The sequence below is a fragment of the Bacillus rossius genome, chromosome 8, assembly GCF_032445375.1.
Source record: "Bacillus rossius redtenbacheri isolate Brsri chromosome 8, Brsri_v3, whole genome shotgun sequence".
Classification (NCBI taxonomy): Eukaryota; Metazoa; Arthropoda; class Insecta; order Phasmatodea; family Bacillidae; genus Bacillus; species Bacillus rossius.
Window position 1 is genome coordinate 47,988,263 of NC_086336.1, and position 16,220 is coordinate 48,004,482.

Genomic DNA, 16,220 nt, shown 5'->3' on the forward strand with positions numbered 1-16,220 from the left:
CTCCGAATCATTTTCCGAAATGTAACTTTCCAAGCATCTCTCGAGATGTTTGCTTACCAACACTTCAAAGAACCGCATTATAGAACAGCAGTGGCAGAAGAGTACATAGACCATCTGTACTACTTTTGGGAACTTTAGAATTCGAGACAACTTACTTTTTTTAAGTAAGTACCGTTTTGAAATTAGGCCACTGCAGTAGTGATGGGCAGAACGGTTCTTTTGACCGAAACGGTACTTTCGGATCAGTTCCGTGAAAGATTCGTTCATCTCGGTCATTTCGTTCTTTTCTGTGTATAGGATCTGGCTCTTTTATCAGGTGTCGTAACTCGTTCATCCTTTAGAGTATTGGCTACGTGTTTGCTTCCAGCCTCCCCTCGTTATCGCGTGACCCGATAGCGAGAGGAGGCTGGATCGCGTGGGTGGTTATCTTTATCTACTCTGCATGGGTAAATGAAATTTCAAACGTCTTGTTGTATACTGACTGTTATAAAATTATTGACTGTTGATCGCTGCAAATGCTTCATGCAGTGATTCTATATAATACGGGAGCATTAAATCTAAGAATGTTACGAAAGTGATCTTTCTTAACTTTAATTTGTAATCGCACTATTATAGCTAGTACTTGAACATTGCTTTTCGTAGCCAGTGAATCACAGTTGCGTATATGAAACAAGATTATTTATATTGTATTACTTTTTAAGTTACAAATATTAATATACAGGCTATTTACACTCTAGAGAGAGTAAAGTGTTTACATGTAGACCAACACATTTAGAGAAAAAAAGACAAAAATTGAATACTACTACTGCGATTCAGTATGAAGAGAGAAAAATGAAGTACATTAATTAACACCTAAATGGTAAGTGTGAACATTTGTAGTTACTTTCCCTGTTATTTTTAATTCATGTTTTTTTTTTCCCCAAATTTGTGTATGTGAATGTGAAAACGCAATTTTAAACCACTACTTAACAGTTGACATTTTCAGGTATATATACTTTTCATGTTACCCTATTTTATTTGATCAGTTATCGTTTGCTCTTATGAACATGCGCACGCTGTGATTACTAATTCTTCAGACTCCTGACGTCATGAATCATTTCACGAACGAATCAGACCGGGCGCGTGGCCGGTTCTCTCATCTCGTTCTCTCGTTCTCTCCGCATTTTCGTTCTTCCGAATCTTTCAAGGTACCGGCTCTCAAAGAGCCGGTTCTTTACATCGCGAACGAATCTCACGATTTCGTTCTCTCAAAGATTCGTTCTTTTTGAACGAATCGTTCACGAACGACCCATCACTACACTGCAGCTCTGCGGTCGGCATTCCGCCGCGCACGCGGGCTTTCGTGCCTACATCTGTTGGCAAGCCACAGACGCCAATACGGAAAAATTCGACCATGTTAACGTTTGCCTCCGCCGATTAATAATCCCGCCAACTGTGAAATACGCACTGTGGTTCGTTTTCTTAGTACTAAAGGCGTGAGACAGCGGTTGAAATTCATCTTTAGATCACTGAAGCGTGTGGAGAAAACATTATGACCGATGGAATGGTACTGGAATGGGTTGGAGCTTTCAAAGATGGCCGCAAGAATGTATATGATGAGGAACGAAGTGGCCAACCTTCCGGAATTACTGATGATTTGGTGCAGAAAGTTGACGAAAAATTTAAAGAGAACTTTTTTTTTACGATTTCGTCATTAATAGATAAGTCGTTAAATAAGGCGGCAGACTTCTGTGAGGATGGAATTCAAAAGCTGGTTTTACGATACGATAACTGCCTTAAAATTCGTGTAAATTATGTAGAAATGTATATTAAGGTACAAACTATCATTTAAAATCAAAATTGTTCATAAAAACTACTTTTTTTATTTCAAAACGGTGCTTACTTAAAAAAACAAATGCCTCGTGTATGACACAGATGTCTAGCAACGTTCTATCGGTGTTACTCAAAATTCTAGTCACATTTTTAGATTAAGATAGCTCGTTATCACAATTCTGTACAATGCGACTATGGTGCGTTACCATAGAATCACTTTGGTTCATTATAAACAAGGGAGAATATATATACATAAATTCTAGTCTTCATGAAGTAGTGAGGTATTTTTTCCCCAGTACTTCAGATAACTGTTGATGAAAAATGGGTTGTGGGCAGTGGCGGACACAGTAATATTGTTCGTGCGTTCGTGGAGATTGGGGAAAGAATATAAACAAACAAACTTAAATTATTATTGGCACTAGCACACTGAATTTTTTGCCTACAGTAGTAGCCATAGGTTACATGGATTCCCAAACACATGTTTTGAAATTATTTTCAAATCTCCCCTCCCCTCCCCTCTCCATGGGTCTGCCGCTGCTTGTGGACTTGCTCTCATTCTTCCACGTGGCACTATTTTCAAACCAAAATAATGCCCAAATGGTTTGCAATAGGGATGGATTTGAGAGCGAAGAATTATCCACTACATAAGTGACAGATTAATGGATTCGTATGGGTGGTAGCTATGGCACTTGAGGTAGACAGTAGTTTCAGACGAAGCATTGTTATCTACGTCAACTGTGGTTCTGTGTCTGAGGTTAGTCGCCATGGATAGGCTACCTTACCCGTTATATACTTCCACGAGAACATTTCCATAAATATGGAAAGTACATAACTTTTTTTAGCTGTGTGCAGTGCTTTGCAAAATTTTGTTATAGGATTTGTTCAATCATGGTCGTACCACTTCCCACTCGGCATATTATAATATAACCATTCTTTAAACTCTTTATTTTAAAATTTAAAACTAATTTCTTTAGAGTAGTACTCATAAAAAAATCTATCAACATTTATTGTATGGTTTACCATTATATTATCTCCGATATGCAGAATTTTTCTATTTGATTAATTCTAATTCAAAAAACTATATCTTTTACACATATGATGACCGAACAGTGTAGAAAATGTGCAAATACACACCAAAATGAGGACTGGAAATTAAAAAGGTTGTAAGTGCCAAAATGAACATTCGGAGAAAAATCAATTTATTTCAAAGAAAGCATTTTAAACATTACAGTTGGTATTTAATGTAAATGGAAAACAAAGCAGTTTGATACTGATCCATAGCATATTATACTAACAATGCAAACATTGTTATTAAAAAATGTCCGTAAGCTATTTAAAATTTCTTCTCCACTTAGTACAAGCTGTCACAATTACAACTAGCCCAATTTCAACAGTTTTTCAATTAGTGTAAATCATGGATGTAAAAGGCATGCAAATTTTCATCATTATCATCACTTGCGCGACTTTTTTCACCCATATTATTACACTAAGTGAATATCTGGTGAATATGTTGTGGCAGAACAACAAATCCAAGGGCGATATTGAAATTAAATTTTATAAAGAGCCCTTAAAAATGAATGTAAAAAAACTAAAAATCAACATTGTGTGTGAGACAGAACATTATAATCAGTAGGCCTACCAGTGGTTGCAAAGCAACATGTGGTGTTTTTTTATGAACAATACTAACAACATATGTTGTTTACAAATGGAGTTGACAAAACAACAGTAACATAATATGGACATGAAGAATTTTGGTGGTGCCAAATGGTAGCAGAGTGTGGTTCTAGTCCCGGATGGGCATGCCAGTGACCCCGGACAGCCAGTCCATGTAGCTCGTGAGGCGGGTGTAGGCGGCAGGCCAACCGATCTCGCAACTCAGGGCCAGGCCGAAGGAGACCACGCCGATCTGGGTCCTCTCCCCGTCGTCCTCTTCGACCACCAGGGGCCCGCCACTGTCGCCCTGGAACAACAACGAACATGGACGTGCAAACGAGCATAACTGGGGGAAGCCTTTTAGATGCATCTCACATTCACAGTTACAAAGCTGAAATATCAGCATCTGTTCAAACTTTGGAATTTCACTTTTTTTGGAGGAAAGAAATGAATTTATGGTTTTGATGTGGCGTACCGAACCCAACCAACCCTTCACACAAAAAATATTCCAAAGTTGCAGAATTATGATGTTTGAATGTGTGCATCTTAATTTTCCCATATGGTTATTACTGGTTACCTTAAGCCATACTTAAGTAAATTTGTCACCTCATGTTATGAGACTTGATCTAAATTTTAAAATTCATTATTTAATATTCATTATACATGGGACGGCACAGTGTTAAACTCTACTTGCATCCTGGAGGACTCTATGTCATGGTCAGGTCCTCTAGATTTCGGATTTCCATTGCTTACCGAAATTTTGGGCAAATGGTGGGACTGGTTATTTGACATAGGCAATGGCTGATTTCTTCCTCGGTGTTTTCGATGTGAGTTCGGTGCCTTACAAATCCACAGACTATTTCCTCGTTTTTTTAGAAAATCGATCTTGTCCTGGCATTCGAAGAATTTTAATCCGATTATGCTCCGATGGTTTAGTGAAGAAGTATGGATTTCAACTTGGTACCGTGGGAAGTGGTGGCCCTGGGCTTTTTACTTTCATGGAGACCCTCCCACAGAAAATTTGAAAAAATTAACTCTTTCAAACAAAATTTTAAGCTAACCTGGAAAGCACATCTCGACGATGGTTTTTCTTCTTAATCCTAAGAAATGTTGATATTCTTTCCTGATAAATTATTTTCGGGTCAGTTTTATACATCATGTAACCATGCATGACAGTAGAATATTTGAAAGTTTTTTTAGTATGGAATGATGAATTTAAATTTGTATTAACCAGCACTTAAATTCACATGTTAGTAAAATTTGGACTTTACTTTTCCCATTAATGTCCATATTTTAAAAAAGAACGCTAGACAGACCGGCCCGGAGGCGCCCCTGGCGCACTCACGCTGCAGGTGGTGCGCCCGCCCGCGCCGGACGTGCACACGTGCGAGCTGGCCACGTTGCCGAAGAACAGCAGGTTGCAGAGGAAGTTCATCATGACGGGCTGGGTGATGTGGCGCAGCACCGGACTGGTGGATCTGTCTCCTAGAACACCACGCACACGCACACACGCAAACTAACACCAGCTGCTAAAAAAAAAAATAAAGAAATAACTACTCACATAATGAATTTCAACATGCGAAATGTTTTTTTTTAAAAGTTACGCTTCTTTATGAGCGTTATGGAAAAAAATATATGAGTTGGTTTTTTACGATGCGTTGCGCGCACCATGCAACGAAATATTCACAGTAAGATGGCGGACCCGCATGCATGAACATAAACACACATATAGTCACTTTCTTAAAAATTGAGGGGTCATACCAAACGTATTGGTGTGCCAAATGAAACTCTGTGATAGTGAAACTACCCTGGAATATGTATATTTGGTAAACTAAAATAGTGATAGTAAAGAGGAATTTAAAGTTCTTAAAAGTTTTATGAATATAGTATATAGTTTCCTCATAAACTTAGGTGATTCTTCGTAGGTCAGTGGTTATAAGACATGGTTGAAAAGATAAAAGACAGAGGTTCAATTTCGGCAATTTTTTTTTAATTTTTTTTAAATTAAAGATTACTGGACTATACAAATTGAGCTTCAAGCTATATTAATATGAAAACATTTTATTTCGTTTATTGTATTGCTATAACACATATTTGTATTAATATTGAATACTGAGTACTTATTTAATTAATTTTGGTTACTATAAATTTCGAAATTGTTCAGTGTCTTAAATAAAAAAGAAGTATAACTTCTAACGCGCGTACATAAGTACACACGCCCTTTTTTTAATTTTGGTGATACAAATTATAACTCTTTATATGTATTATGAGAAAATGATCCAAAATTTAATTCGCATATTTTGTAGCTTCTACAAATATATGTTAAAATTTATGAGGTACATCGTTATTGAAGATTGTATGAAGAAAAAAAAAACATTCAGGTCAAAACATGACAGTAAAAATAACACAAACAATGAAAATAACTCACAATTTAACAAGTGCACTTAATTACTCAATATGCAACAACTTGCATGATCTGTACTACAATAAGAAACTTTACAAAACATATATATTATACAAGAATGGTTTCGTTTAGCAAGTTCAGCATCGAACTATAGACAAAAGTATCGATACCACGAACCACTTGGAGTCGAAAGGAAGTGTTATATTGGAATATGGTAGTTATAAGTATTACGTGTTATACCAGAAGGTTGGAGCATATTAACTCATCTTCTTACCATCAGATGTGAGACCCCAACCACTCACTGTCGCTTGATCTCCAGCAAATGTCCTCGACAGCTGCGCTCTTGAAGGAAGTCTCACGGGCCGAACATAATCTGCGATCAAGAAGCAGCATGTTGACAGAGATTTTTCACACATTGATTTGTGAGACAAAAATTTTTAAAAACAATTTAGCTATCAATTATCAAATCGTGAGCCAATGATGGCCCTAGTGTGAAGAATATAAGAATGTATATATTATCATTATTTACCCAACAATTTAGTAGATTACTTTATCCAAGGCAATGAAGCAAAATTACTTCTTGGCTTGCAAGTTGTGGCCACGACTTTGAAAAAAAAAAAGATACCTTCTACCTTGAAGCCAAGGAGTACTTAAGGACTAGCTACGAATGCCTCTCTATACCATTGGCTGATTCTAGTCCGAGAAGATTAGGTATTGACCTGTTTAGCGTGATTTACATACGTAATACGATTCATTTGTTGATAAATGTCACTTATTGGCTCGTTAAAATAACTGCGGGGCCAATCATTAACTTAAATGTTATAAGTAATATTCATTTTTCAGTCTGACAAGCAGCGAAAAAAAGTGTGTGGGACGTCGTACTTTGCCCGATTTGAATTCACGGCCAAGGCATGAGAAACTCCGTGATGAGAATTGCGTCCAAGTTTTAATTTGGGCGATCGCCCCTTGCTCGAGCCTCTTTTTTGATTAGAGAACTTGCAGCTCCAGTAGTTTTATCGTTTTTTATTTAATTGCTTCCAGTTAAGTGTAACTTGTGCCCCAGGGGGAAATGCCGGCACCCACCGGTGTAGGCGATCCTCCGAGACAGCTTGACGAGCGCGACGTCGTTCAGCAGGGTGGTGCGGTTCCACCCCGGGTGGACGTGAACCTCGCCGCCGCTGACGTTCACCTGGGAGCTCTCCGTCCTGCGCAGGTCGTGCGCTCCCAGCACCACCTCCACCGGGCTCACCAGCCTGAGGGACGTCACACTGCGGCCGTCGTGACACTGCGTCCCTCCTCGGCGCTTCGTCGTCCGAGGAGACTCGGGGCGAGACCCGGGGCAGGGGACGCAGCCAGGATGTGGAGTGTAGGGAAAAACTTAACGCGATTATAAAACTGCTCAAAGACGTCCGAGTGGGATCCGTTTACGGAAAAGCATTTAAGAGTTCGCTGAGGCCTGAAAGTAGGTACTTCCGATTTCGGATTAAGTTTTTGAACTGTATTTTTAGAAGAAGAATTTTTTTTTGGCGTAAAACAACCGGTACAGATTCTTGAAAGCACTCAAGGGACTCTATCATTACACCTTTATCTTCATTTCTCGGCCATATAATGTCACGGTCACCGCTCAAATTTCACAGTTATCCTGTGCACCAGTTCAGAACCTTGCGCTTAGAGGCAATGCCGCGCTGCGCTTATCATCCCGCCTCACTAACACACATGCACCCCTGACGAGGCGGGCCCCTTAAGGGCTCCGCCTACCTGGTCACACAGACGGTGCGCAGAGCTTCAGGAAAAACAACGCGATTTCAAAACTACTCAAGATATCCGAGTGGGGTATGTTTACGAAAAGCATTTAACAGTTCGCTGAGGCCCGAAAAGTACTTTTAATTTTGGATCATGTTTTTAAACTGTATTTCTAGAAGAGTTAAAATGGCTAAAACGCATGTTTTCAGAGTAATTTTTAGGCGTAAAACAACCAGTACAGATTATTAAAAGCACTTAAGGGGCTTACATTACACCTTTATCTTCATTTATCGGCCATATAATGTTGCGGTCACCGCTCAAATTTCACGATTATCCTGTGACGACGACAAGACTACGCGTCAACTCAGAGCCTTGCGCTTAGAGGTGATACCGCGCTAGAAATACCATCGAGCGTCCCACTTATCATCCCGCCTCACTAACACACATACACCCCTGACGAGGCGGGCCCCTTAAGAACTGGCATATTGCTCTCTGTGTGTGTAGGTGTGTCTGTGTGTGTGTAGGTGTGTCTGTGTGTGTAGGTGTGTCTGTGTGTGTAGGTGTGTGTGTGTGTGTGAGCAGACTGAAGGGCGCCAGAAAAAAAAATCATGTTTCTGGGACTTAAAATTATCAACAGCAGCTCCGAGACCAATCAAAATTCACCATTCGGAATATGTAATGCAAACCGAACCTCGTAGTAAATTTTTTTATATTCTATTTAATGGTATAGGATTAAAAATAATGATGAAAATTTCCCATAAAGAGACATGAAACGTCAACTCTGTTTAAAAATAACCATGTGAAAAACCTTTTTAATTTGTGGAGGTTCAGATGGTGTAATTTGATTGATCTCGGAGAGCTGCTGAAACATGATTTTTTTCTGACGCCCTTCAGTCTTCTCACACACACACACTTGCTAAACATGCTTATACACCATTTTAGTATAAAAAAATCAAGTTTTATTTAGCGAAATATAAACAGAAATCCACTAATTTATTTAATCAAAACTACCCAACTTTCGTATTACTGTTAGTTGCTTTTTAATATTATGCTTTGTACCTAGTTTTTATTTGACATGTGATCTACTACTATATTCTCCCCCCTTCCCCCCCCAAACCCACCCGCCAGATACGATGTTGGTTAAATCACCTCTAGGATTGTCTTCACATTCGTCTGTACACTCGGGCGAATGTCCCCTTCTCATTGGTTGCTGAACTGCGAGACGTCTCAACTTGGATAAATGTGATTCGATACTTCTTTGGCCGAGGGTCTCTCATTGGCCAGGGGTCGTCCTGACAAGGCTGTGGGCCCATTAGCAGAAGCAGCACAAATATGTAAGTATTTTAATTTTATCCTATTGCGGAAATTAATTGAAATTTTTTACGGTATCTGCTTATTTAATGTGGCAAATCTCAACACCGGACCTTTCACCCCCCTAATTTTCTCCAGTATTTAAAAAGAAATAACGAGCGAAGACATAATAAGAAAATTATAGCAACTGAAGTGCATAATATTACAGAGAGATTATTTTGGGAGGATCATTGTAACCTTAGTAGGTTACAATGATATATTTCCTATCAACTGTAGCCCGACATGGTTGATGCACAGAATTGTGTTTTCAAGTAGTCTGGGTATATGTAATGCCGGTTTGCAGACGTGTTACTGCAAATATGTCTTTCATACAAACTAGATAATGTGTGTTTCACGTATTTTATAACATTAAAATATAAATGCATTTATGACATTTTAAAAAGAAAATATCGAAAAAATTTATTTAAGATGATCGTATTAAAAACTTTTAAAAAAAACATAAAATATTTAGTTTTCTTGTCTAAGCAATTTAAATGTCTGTACGTAAAAATAAAAGGTTGGAGTTATACAATTATTCTGTTCTCTGAGATGGCATTGAGAAAACTTTATTTATTTTAAAATTAAATCATTAAGCAAACATACTCATAAAAAATTATATAATAGTTGTATTCATAGGGTGGCCACGTGTGCAATTTTGCATGGTGACTGGTTGAAGCCTTTTTTTTTTTTATCAAATCATGGTCTACGCAATGTTGGTTAGACGCGCCAAAACATTGGCTTAAGTGTAGTGTTTTCAGTTTGTAAACAGTTTTAAATGACTGTATTTTATGGAAGTGACTGTGTTTGACGATTGCAATTCTAAATAGTACTACGGCTCCGATAAAAGCTTTGGACCTGATATTCGACAAAGAACTTCATTAAAATACTGCTCATCTCATTGAAATTTATTAAAAGGTTGATAATTTTTAAAGTTTTCGTTTGGCTTTGCGAAATTTGTTTCTCGCCATCCGCCACAGATGGCAGCACCGCGGTTGTTACACATTACCGTTCCACGCGACTTCCCGTTCCATTCACGAAACTACTCCTGCCAAACGCCGTATATACCGAGAGCTGAGATGTTTCACACATCAGGGAGAGTGTCTTCAACTGCGTCACGGCCTGAACGCCTACTGACGATTCCCAACTCCGAGGGTTTCGCCTCCACAAAGATCCTGGCTGCGACCCTGACTCGGGGGTGCTGGAGGGAGGAAATCTACTTAAGGGATCCCCCCTCCTTTTGTTTTGTTGACCCAGCCCTCTTAGCGTGGGGCCCCCACGGGCGTGGATACGGAATACGCCGTGTACGTGAAACAGGAGAGGTGTTGGAGATCCAGCTATGTCCAGAGGCTGAGGCTACCCATCCCAGCTTAGACACCACCTTCACCCCCCGCCTCACTCAGCTAACCAGACAATTGGCTGGGTCCTAAGCGGGTCGTTACCACAACGCCGAAATACCACAACGCCGAATGTCAAAATTGACCACAACGCCGACAGCTAGAAAACTGCTGTGTACCACAACGCCGAATTACCACAACGCCGAAAAAATGATTTTGCTGGGAAAGGGGGGGGGGGGGCACAGGAGCAAAATGAAAAAAACAACTGAATGAATTTGTGTGCTAACCTTACCTAACGTAACCTTTGTGGCAGTCCTGCAATGACATTTTTCGGCGTTGTGGTACACAGCAGATTTCTAACGGCTGTAGGCGTTGTGGTCAATTTTGACATTCGGCGTTATGGTATTCGGCGTTATTGTACGTTCGGCGTTGTGGTATTTCGGCGTTGTGGTGCGTCACCGTCCTAAGCCCTCATGTTTTCGGAGGCCCGAAGGCCAACGCACCCGCCTTCCGCCCCTCCCAAATGTGCGCCCTTTAAGGGTAGATTGGGAGTCTGCTTTCAGATCTGTATAGTCCAGGGCCCCTTCCTACTGAAACTACCAGATCCAGAAAACATGTCCCCTCCACCACTATGGTACCCATAGTGGCTTCTTAGGAACCTGTAGACTGAAATCCCCACATGGGGCTATATGCAGGTAAGGGTTCAAGTCAGGCGCATTCACAGTCCAGCAAAACCAACACCATAATATATATATATATATAAGTCCGTTACATATCCTTTATATGCCATTATATATTGATTATATGTCCATTACATGTAATTTATATATTGATTATATTCCTTATATTGATTATATCCATTATATACCCATATACAGATTACCAGACATGCTTCAGCCCCTGCTACCCATCAGTCATCCAGGTATTGCCATAATTTGAGGACCATCTACTGGGGCCAGGTCCCCCATTAGGGCCCTGACTAACCAGCAGGTAGTCAATGATCCTGTGGGTGCCTTATCCAGGAGAACATAATCCAAGTATCTCAGTAGTAGTTGAATACTACTCCGCTGACAGTTGCAAGGGAGGATGCTCACGGAGCCAGTGGCTCAGTTTCGTCTGCCACTTGTAGTCTCACTATGACTCTCCGAGCAAATTCACGGAAGAGAACCCAACTCTCTTTCCGCGCCACCACATTTGCAAGGTCGTAGTCACACCCAATCAGATCCAGGTGGAACTTCAGCTGTTCACTAAGATCCTCGACTTTTTCACAATCATGCAGCACATGTCTGACATCATCCACCGTGTGGCAGTGCCCACACAGCGGATTCTCTGCTCGACCAAATTGGTGTAGTTTGGCCTTGAAATTACCATGCCCAGTTAGAAGTTGAACCGTGGCTCGCGTCAGTTCTATATGCTTGCACTGAAGTCGATCTTGTACATTCGGGAAGATCTCATAGGTATGCCTACCTTTTTCACTAGCTTCCCACTTGCGCTGCCACTGCCCCATGGTCACTTCCCTGAGCCTTATGTGGTCCTCTGGCCTGAGGGTGCCCGCAGCTTTCAGGGCAGCAAGCTGCCCTTTTTCAGCCACGAGCAGATCCAGTGGGATCACCCCAGCGAGAACCTGCAGAGCGTCATTGGATACGGTACGGTAGGCAGTTTCCTCCTCATGTGTACCAATCCTGAACGATGCCACCATGCAACTGCACCATAAGTCATGATTGGGATGAACACCCCCCTGTACAGACATGCCAGCGTAGGCGACGATAGGCCCCGGTTGGTCGGGGACAATCCTCGGAGGCGATGAAACATCACCACAGCCTTTTGGGAAACGTACTCTAAATGCTTAGCAAATAAGAGCCGATCATCCAGTAAGACTCCCAGATACTTATGAGTGGTGGTAAATTTCAGGCGCTCACCCCCCAGGCTCACTTGTGGGTAGTGAGCCCAGGCTCCGCTAAACTTGCCCTTTAGCATCATGCATCTGGACTTTCCCGATGAGAACCGAAGTTTCACCGAGTCAGCCCAGGATGAAATCTGCACCAAGATCTCATTACATCGCCACTCAAGAGCAGCCCTGGAACAACCTGAGACGAGAATAAGTCCATCATCGGCATACCCAAAGATCTCGCAACCCTCAGGCAGCCGGATCCGGAGGAATCCATCGAACAGTATGTTCCACAACAAGGGTCCAAGCACGGAGCCCTGGGGGCAGCCCTTTGACAAAGTCTTTTCTACTTCCGCATTCCGCAATTCCACCACAGCTATGCGGTTGCGAAAGTAGTCACACAACAAGGAGTAGAGGTTCTGAGGACACTCCCTCCAGCTCTCTCAGCCGGCTGAGGATCCCCGGCCACCACGCTGTGTCAAAGGCACTGGCGATGTCCAGGAATATCCCCATTAGGTATTTTTCCATACAAGCCCTCAGAGCGATGGTCGCAAAGGGAGGGGGGACTCACGAGTCGACGCAGTGGGCGGCGGTCAGCACCCACTCCTCGCCGATGACTGAGCCGCCGCAGAAGGACCGGCCGCCCTTCACCGGCAGGAACAGAGCCGCCTGGTAGGGGAACGAGTGCTCCAGCGCCTCCTGCCCGCCCACGATCCTCTGGTCGCCTGGGGAGCATGCACACGTTCCGGCACCCTCGACTAGGGGTCTGCGAGTACTCGAAAAAAATATTCGATATTCGTGAGTAATTTGGTATTCGATATTCGTGAATACTTTTGTATTCGATATTCGTGAATATTTTGGTGTTCGGTATTCGTGAGTTAAAATCTTATATTCGATATTCGTGAAATGATTTTATATTCAATTCGATATTTCAAATTGATTTTTCTTTTTTCCAAATTATTTGTTACCAACTCACATACAACATACACCATGTCAGACACATTCACAAAAAATATATATTTAAAGAATATTAAACACAAGTTTTGAGACTAAGATGATTTACTGAGAAATTTATAATTGTCCTGCGATATTATTCACACATTATTTTGTATTTAACACATAATCAATGATTATGTTTTAAAATTATTAACAATAATCCAGATCAACAAAATAACTTTCAAAACTTAAAATTTACTGGTTCAAGAAAATTCGTTGCCAATTATTCCTTTCTTTATGCATACATCTTTGTAATTACCCCATGTATATACACTCTTTTTTTTATTTTACTGTATTTTGATTCAATTCTTTTGGACTCCTGTAAAGAGTGGGGAAAAAAAATTCACTGCTTGTTAAAATTAGATTAGGAAGATATTCGATATTCGTGAATATATTTATATTCGATTTAAAATTATATTCAACTGGAGAAAACCGTATTCGCATAAGCCTAAACTCGACCAACATAGGGACATTTATGCAGGAATCGTAACGATTCGCCAGTTCCATGACCTGCAGGGTTAGACCCTACAATCGACGCATAGTGTGCTCCAAGATCTTCGCCACAATGGCCAGTGACCTCCGACGACAACATGATGCATACGGCTGGGTCGCCAGGTCCCTATTGATATAAACCTGATAAAATTTACAACGTATCATTAAATACGGCAACTTTTATCTGTAACGTAATATCTCTGGACATCACAACTAAAATTCTCCTGAAAAAAAAACTTTGAAGGCGAATTTTTGTAGTTCGTAACCTAACTGCTTCAAAAGTCAATTAAAATAGAATTTGTGTTATAGCCTATACTTAAAAGCCTAAAAGTCTGTTCCAGAATTTCATCTTATCGAGATTCACTTTATCGTATAGCTGATGATAGGAAATAAGCTAAAGAAACCAACGCACAAGTGTATGTAGTTCGTCTGGATATTAATAATTTGAATTCACTTAGCCAAATATGAGTTAAATTGACATAAGCGGAAAGTTTCAGGACGAAACATTCTTTTTTCTCAATTGATCTCCGGGAAAATTAAAAAAAAAATTAATAAAGAAAAATATTTTATTATTTTATACAACTTTTATTGAACTTAATTTTCAAGCAAAAATAAAATCCTAGACTGTTAGTTGATTTCTTTTTGTTATTAGCCCTAATCCGCTTTACGCTCTATATCTTCGTTTTCCATTTCTCCTTCCACACTTGCTGATTCATTAATAATACATGTCTCTGAATTTTCTAATACTTATTTTAAATTTGGATTGAAGTCTGATCATAATACATAAAATAAGTATTTTGGAACTAACAAATTAGTTCAACTTCACCTAAATAGCTTAAATGTATTATTGTATCGGAACTGCTTACCTTCATTTTTGTCTTTGTAGAAGAATTCCCTGGGATAGATGTGGTTCGGGAACACTGTACTCAAGTCTCTTTCAACCTGAGAACAAATCACGAATAACTGTTTTTGAAGAGAAAACTCTACTAATTAGAGTTTACTACGCCCAATTTAACCTACTCTGCTAGTTTTGTTTTTATTTTAAATATTATACACCGCAAGAATTCTTGATTGTTACTACATCTATCTGTGTATATTTCCGGGTTAGTGCTATTTCAGGTAGCAAAACCAAAGCTACTGGGAGAGCCCAGATAGAACACGTAATAGTGAAAGAGAAGCCAAACAAACCGGACCGAACAATATATTCCCAGTATGGTGGTCTTATAGCCATTCAAAGTTTTATAATAGACGGGAAAAACCGTACTGAAAGCTGTATTCTTGGTTTCACCCCACCTCCTCCCCACACCAAAAAATAAAAAAATAAAACCCGTGTGAGCAAAACCTAAAATATTTTCAGACATTCTAGGGAGCTTTCCAATGAATGTTGGACGTTAGAATCTCACAACAATTCGTAGGTTAGCGAGTTATTTCTGGTCCTCTTACACTTTTCCTAAAAGGATCAACATTATTGTTTGTATTATTACACCTGTACCTTTGTATCCATTTTTGGCAACTTAAGATTGACAGTAAATATTATCGTTTTACCTCATCTGCTGCAATGACAATTGCTACTAAAGCTGTACAAAGAATCAGATGCATTTAGACGATTCAACTGTCTTAACACGAAAGCACTGTATTGAGTGAAAATAAAATTAATTAATAATTCCCGATTATTCCTTCAGCACGCAATCAGTCACTAAGTATTTCCAGCGCAGAAGAGAGAGTTGTGTGCGTCTACTTAAGCACTACAAGCCGAAATTCTAGCTGGTCATTTATAGCATCAGCACACTTTCACGGTGTTTATTATGTATCTCCTCCGACGCTTAATTATTCCTTTGTGTTTGCCGTTCTTCAGGCGGAAACGAGTGACATGCGGAAGATTACACATAATGCATTAAGTATCAGTAAGTGCAGAGTCTATATCTAGAAACGTGCTGTATCGACTGAACTAATTCTAGCGAACTTCTCCTCCCATTATTTTCCACGTAACTCAATTGCATTACGTTTTACAGCATGATTAGTTAATTTTATTATGACACCTCGGTCTCCCATGCTAAGTTGGTGATCTCATTGTTATGGTATTAACTTGCTTTAAGGGCTATTACCGTAAATCTACACTATATACCGCTCTTGCATTTGTTGTTCTATCACAAATATTGTCCGTAGCCTAAATATATACTAACTGTAAAATGTACAAAAAATTGTACATGTGTTAGTTATTATTATCAATTTAACGCCTTTTTATTCGCATTATGTTAAACTTAGTCAATATCCGTTGAAAATAATTGTGATGGAACAACAAATGGAAAAGAATTTTCGCATAAATTTATAAAGTCTTTAAAAAGCGCGCGCATACTAATCATTTTGTACTAATTAAAAAACTACAAAACATTCTGGTGTCATTCCGGGCTTTAAAAAGTGTTTTATGAACGTTGCCAGTACCCAATTAATGCACTCTCTAAAATGTATTTATGCGATTGTTAAAATTGCTTAAACAGAAAAATAACAAAGGTTCGAAAATTTCTGCATTTAGACGATTAAGATTATA

General features: G+C 39.8%; 1 protein-coding gene across 1 annotated transcript; it reads right to left on the minus strand.

Annotated features, from left to right (window-relative positions):
* Positions 1-2,994: 2,994 nt before the first annotated feature.
* Positions 2,995-15,417, minus strand: LOC134535317 (brachyurin-like). The gene is made up of 7 exons (XM_063374385.1): positions 15,218-15,417; positions 14,539-14,614; positions 12,756-12,909; positions 6,953-7,122; positions 6,144-6,242; positions 4,811-4,950; positions 2,995-3,772 (listed from the first exon to the last, which is right to left on the minus strand). Exons 1-7 carry the CDS (start codon positions 15,269-15,271, stop codon positions 3,596-3,598), a joined length of 870 nt encoding a protein of 289 aa, XP_063230455.1. The 5' UTR covers positions 15,272-15,417; the 3' UTR covers positions 2,995-3,595.
* Positions 15,418-16,220: the final 803 nt, after the last annotated feature.

Coding starts and splice junctions, on each gene's coding strand:
- LOC134535317 (XM_063374385.1), bottom strand. CDS start 15,271: ATGCATCTGATTCTTTGTACAGCTTTAGTAGCAATTGTCATTGCAGCA. Junction 14,615..15,217: donor TTGTCATTGCAGCAGATGAG/GTAAAACGATAA, acceptor ATTTGTTCTCAG/GTTGAAAGAGACTTGAGTAC. Junction 6,243..6,952: donor TCGGAGGATCGCCTACACCG/GTGGGTGCCGGC, acceptor TCTTGATCGCAG/ATTATGTTCGGCCCGTGAGA.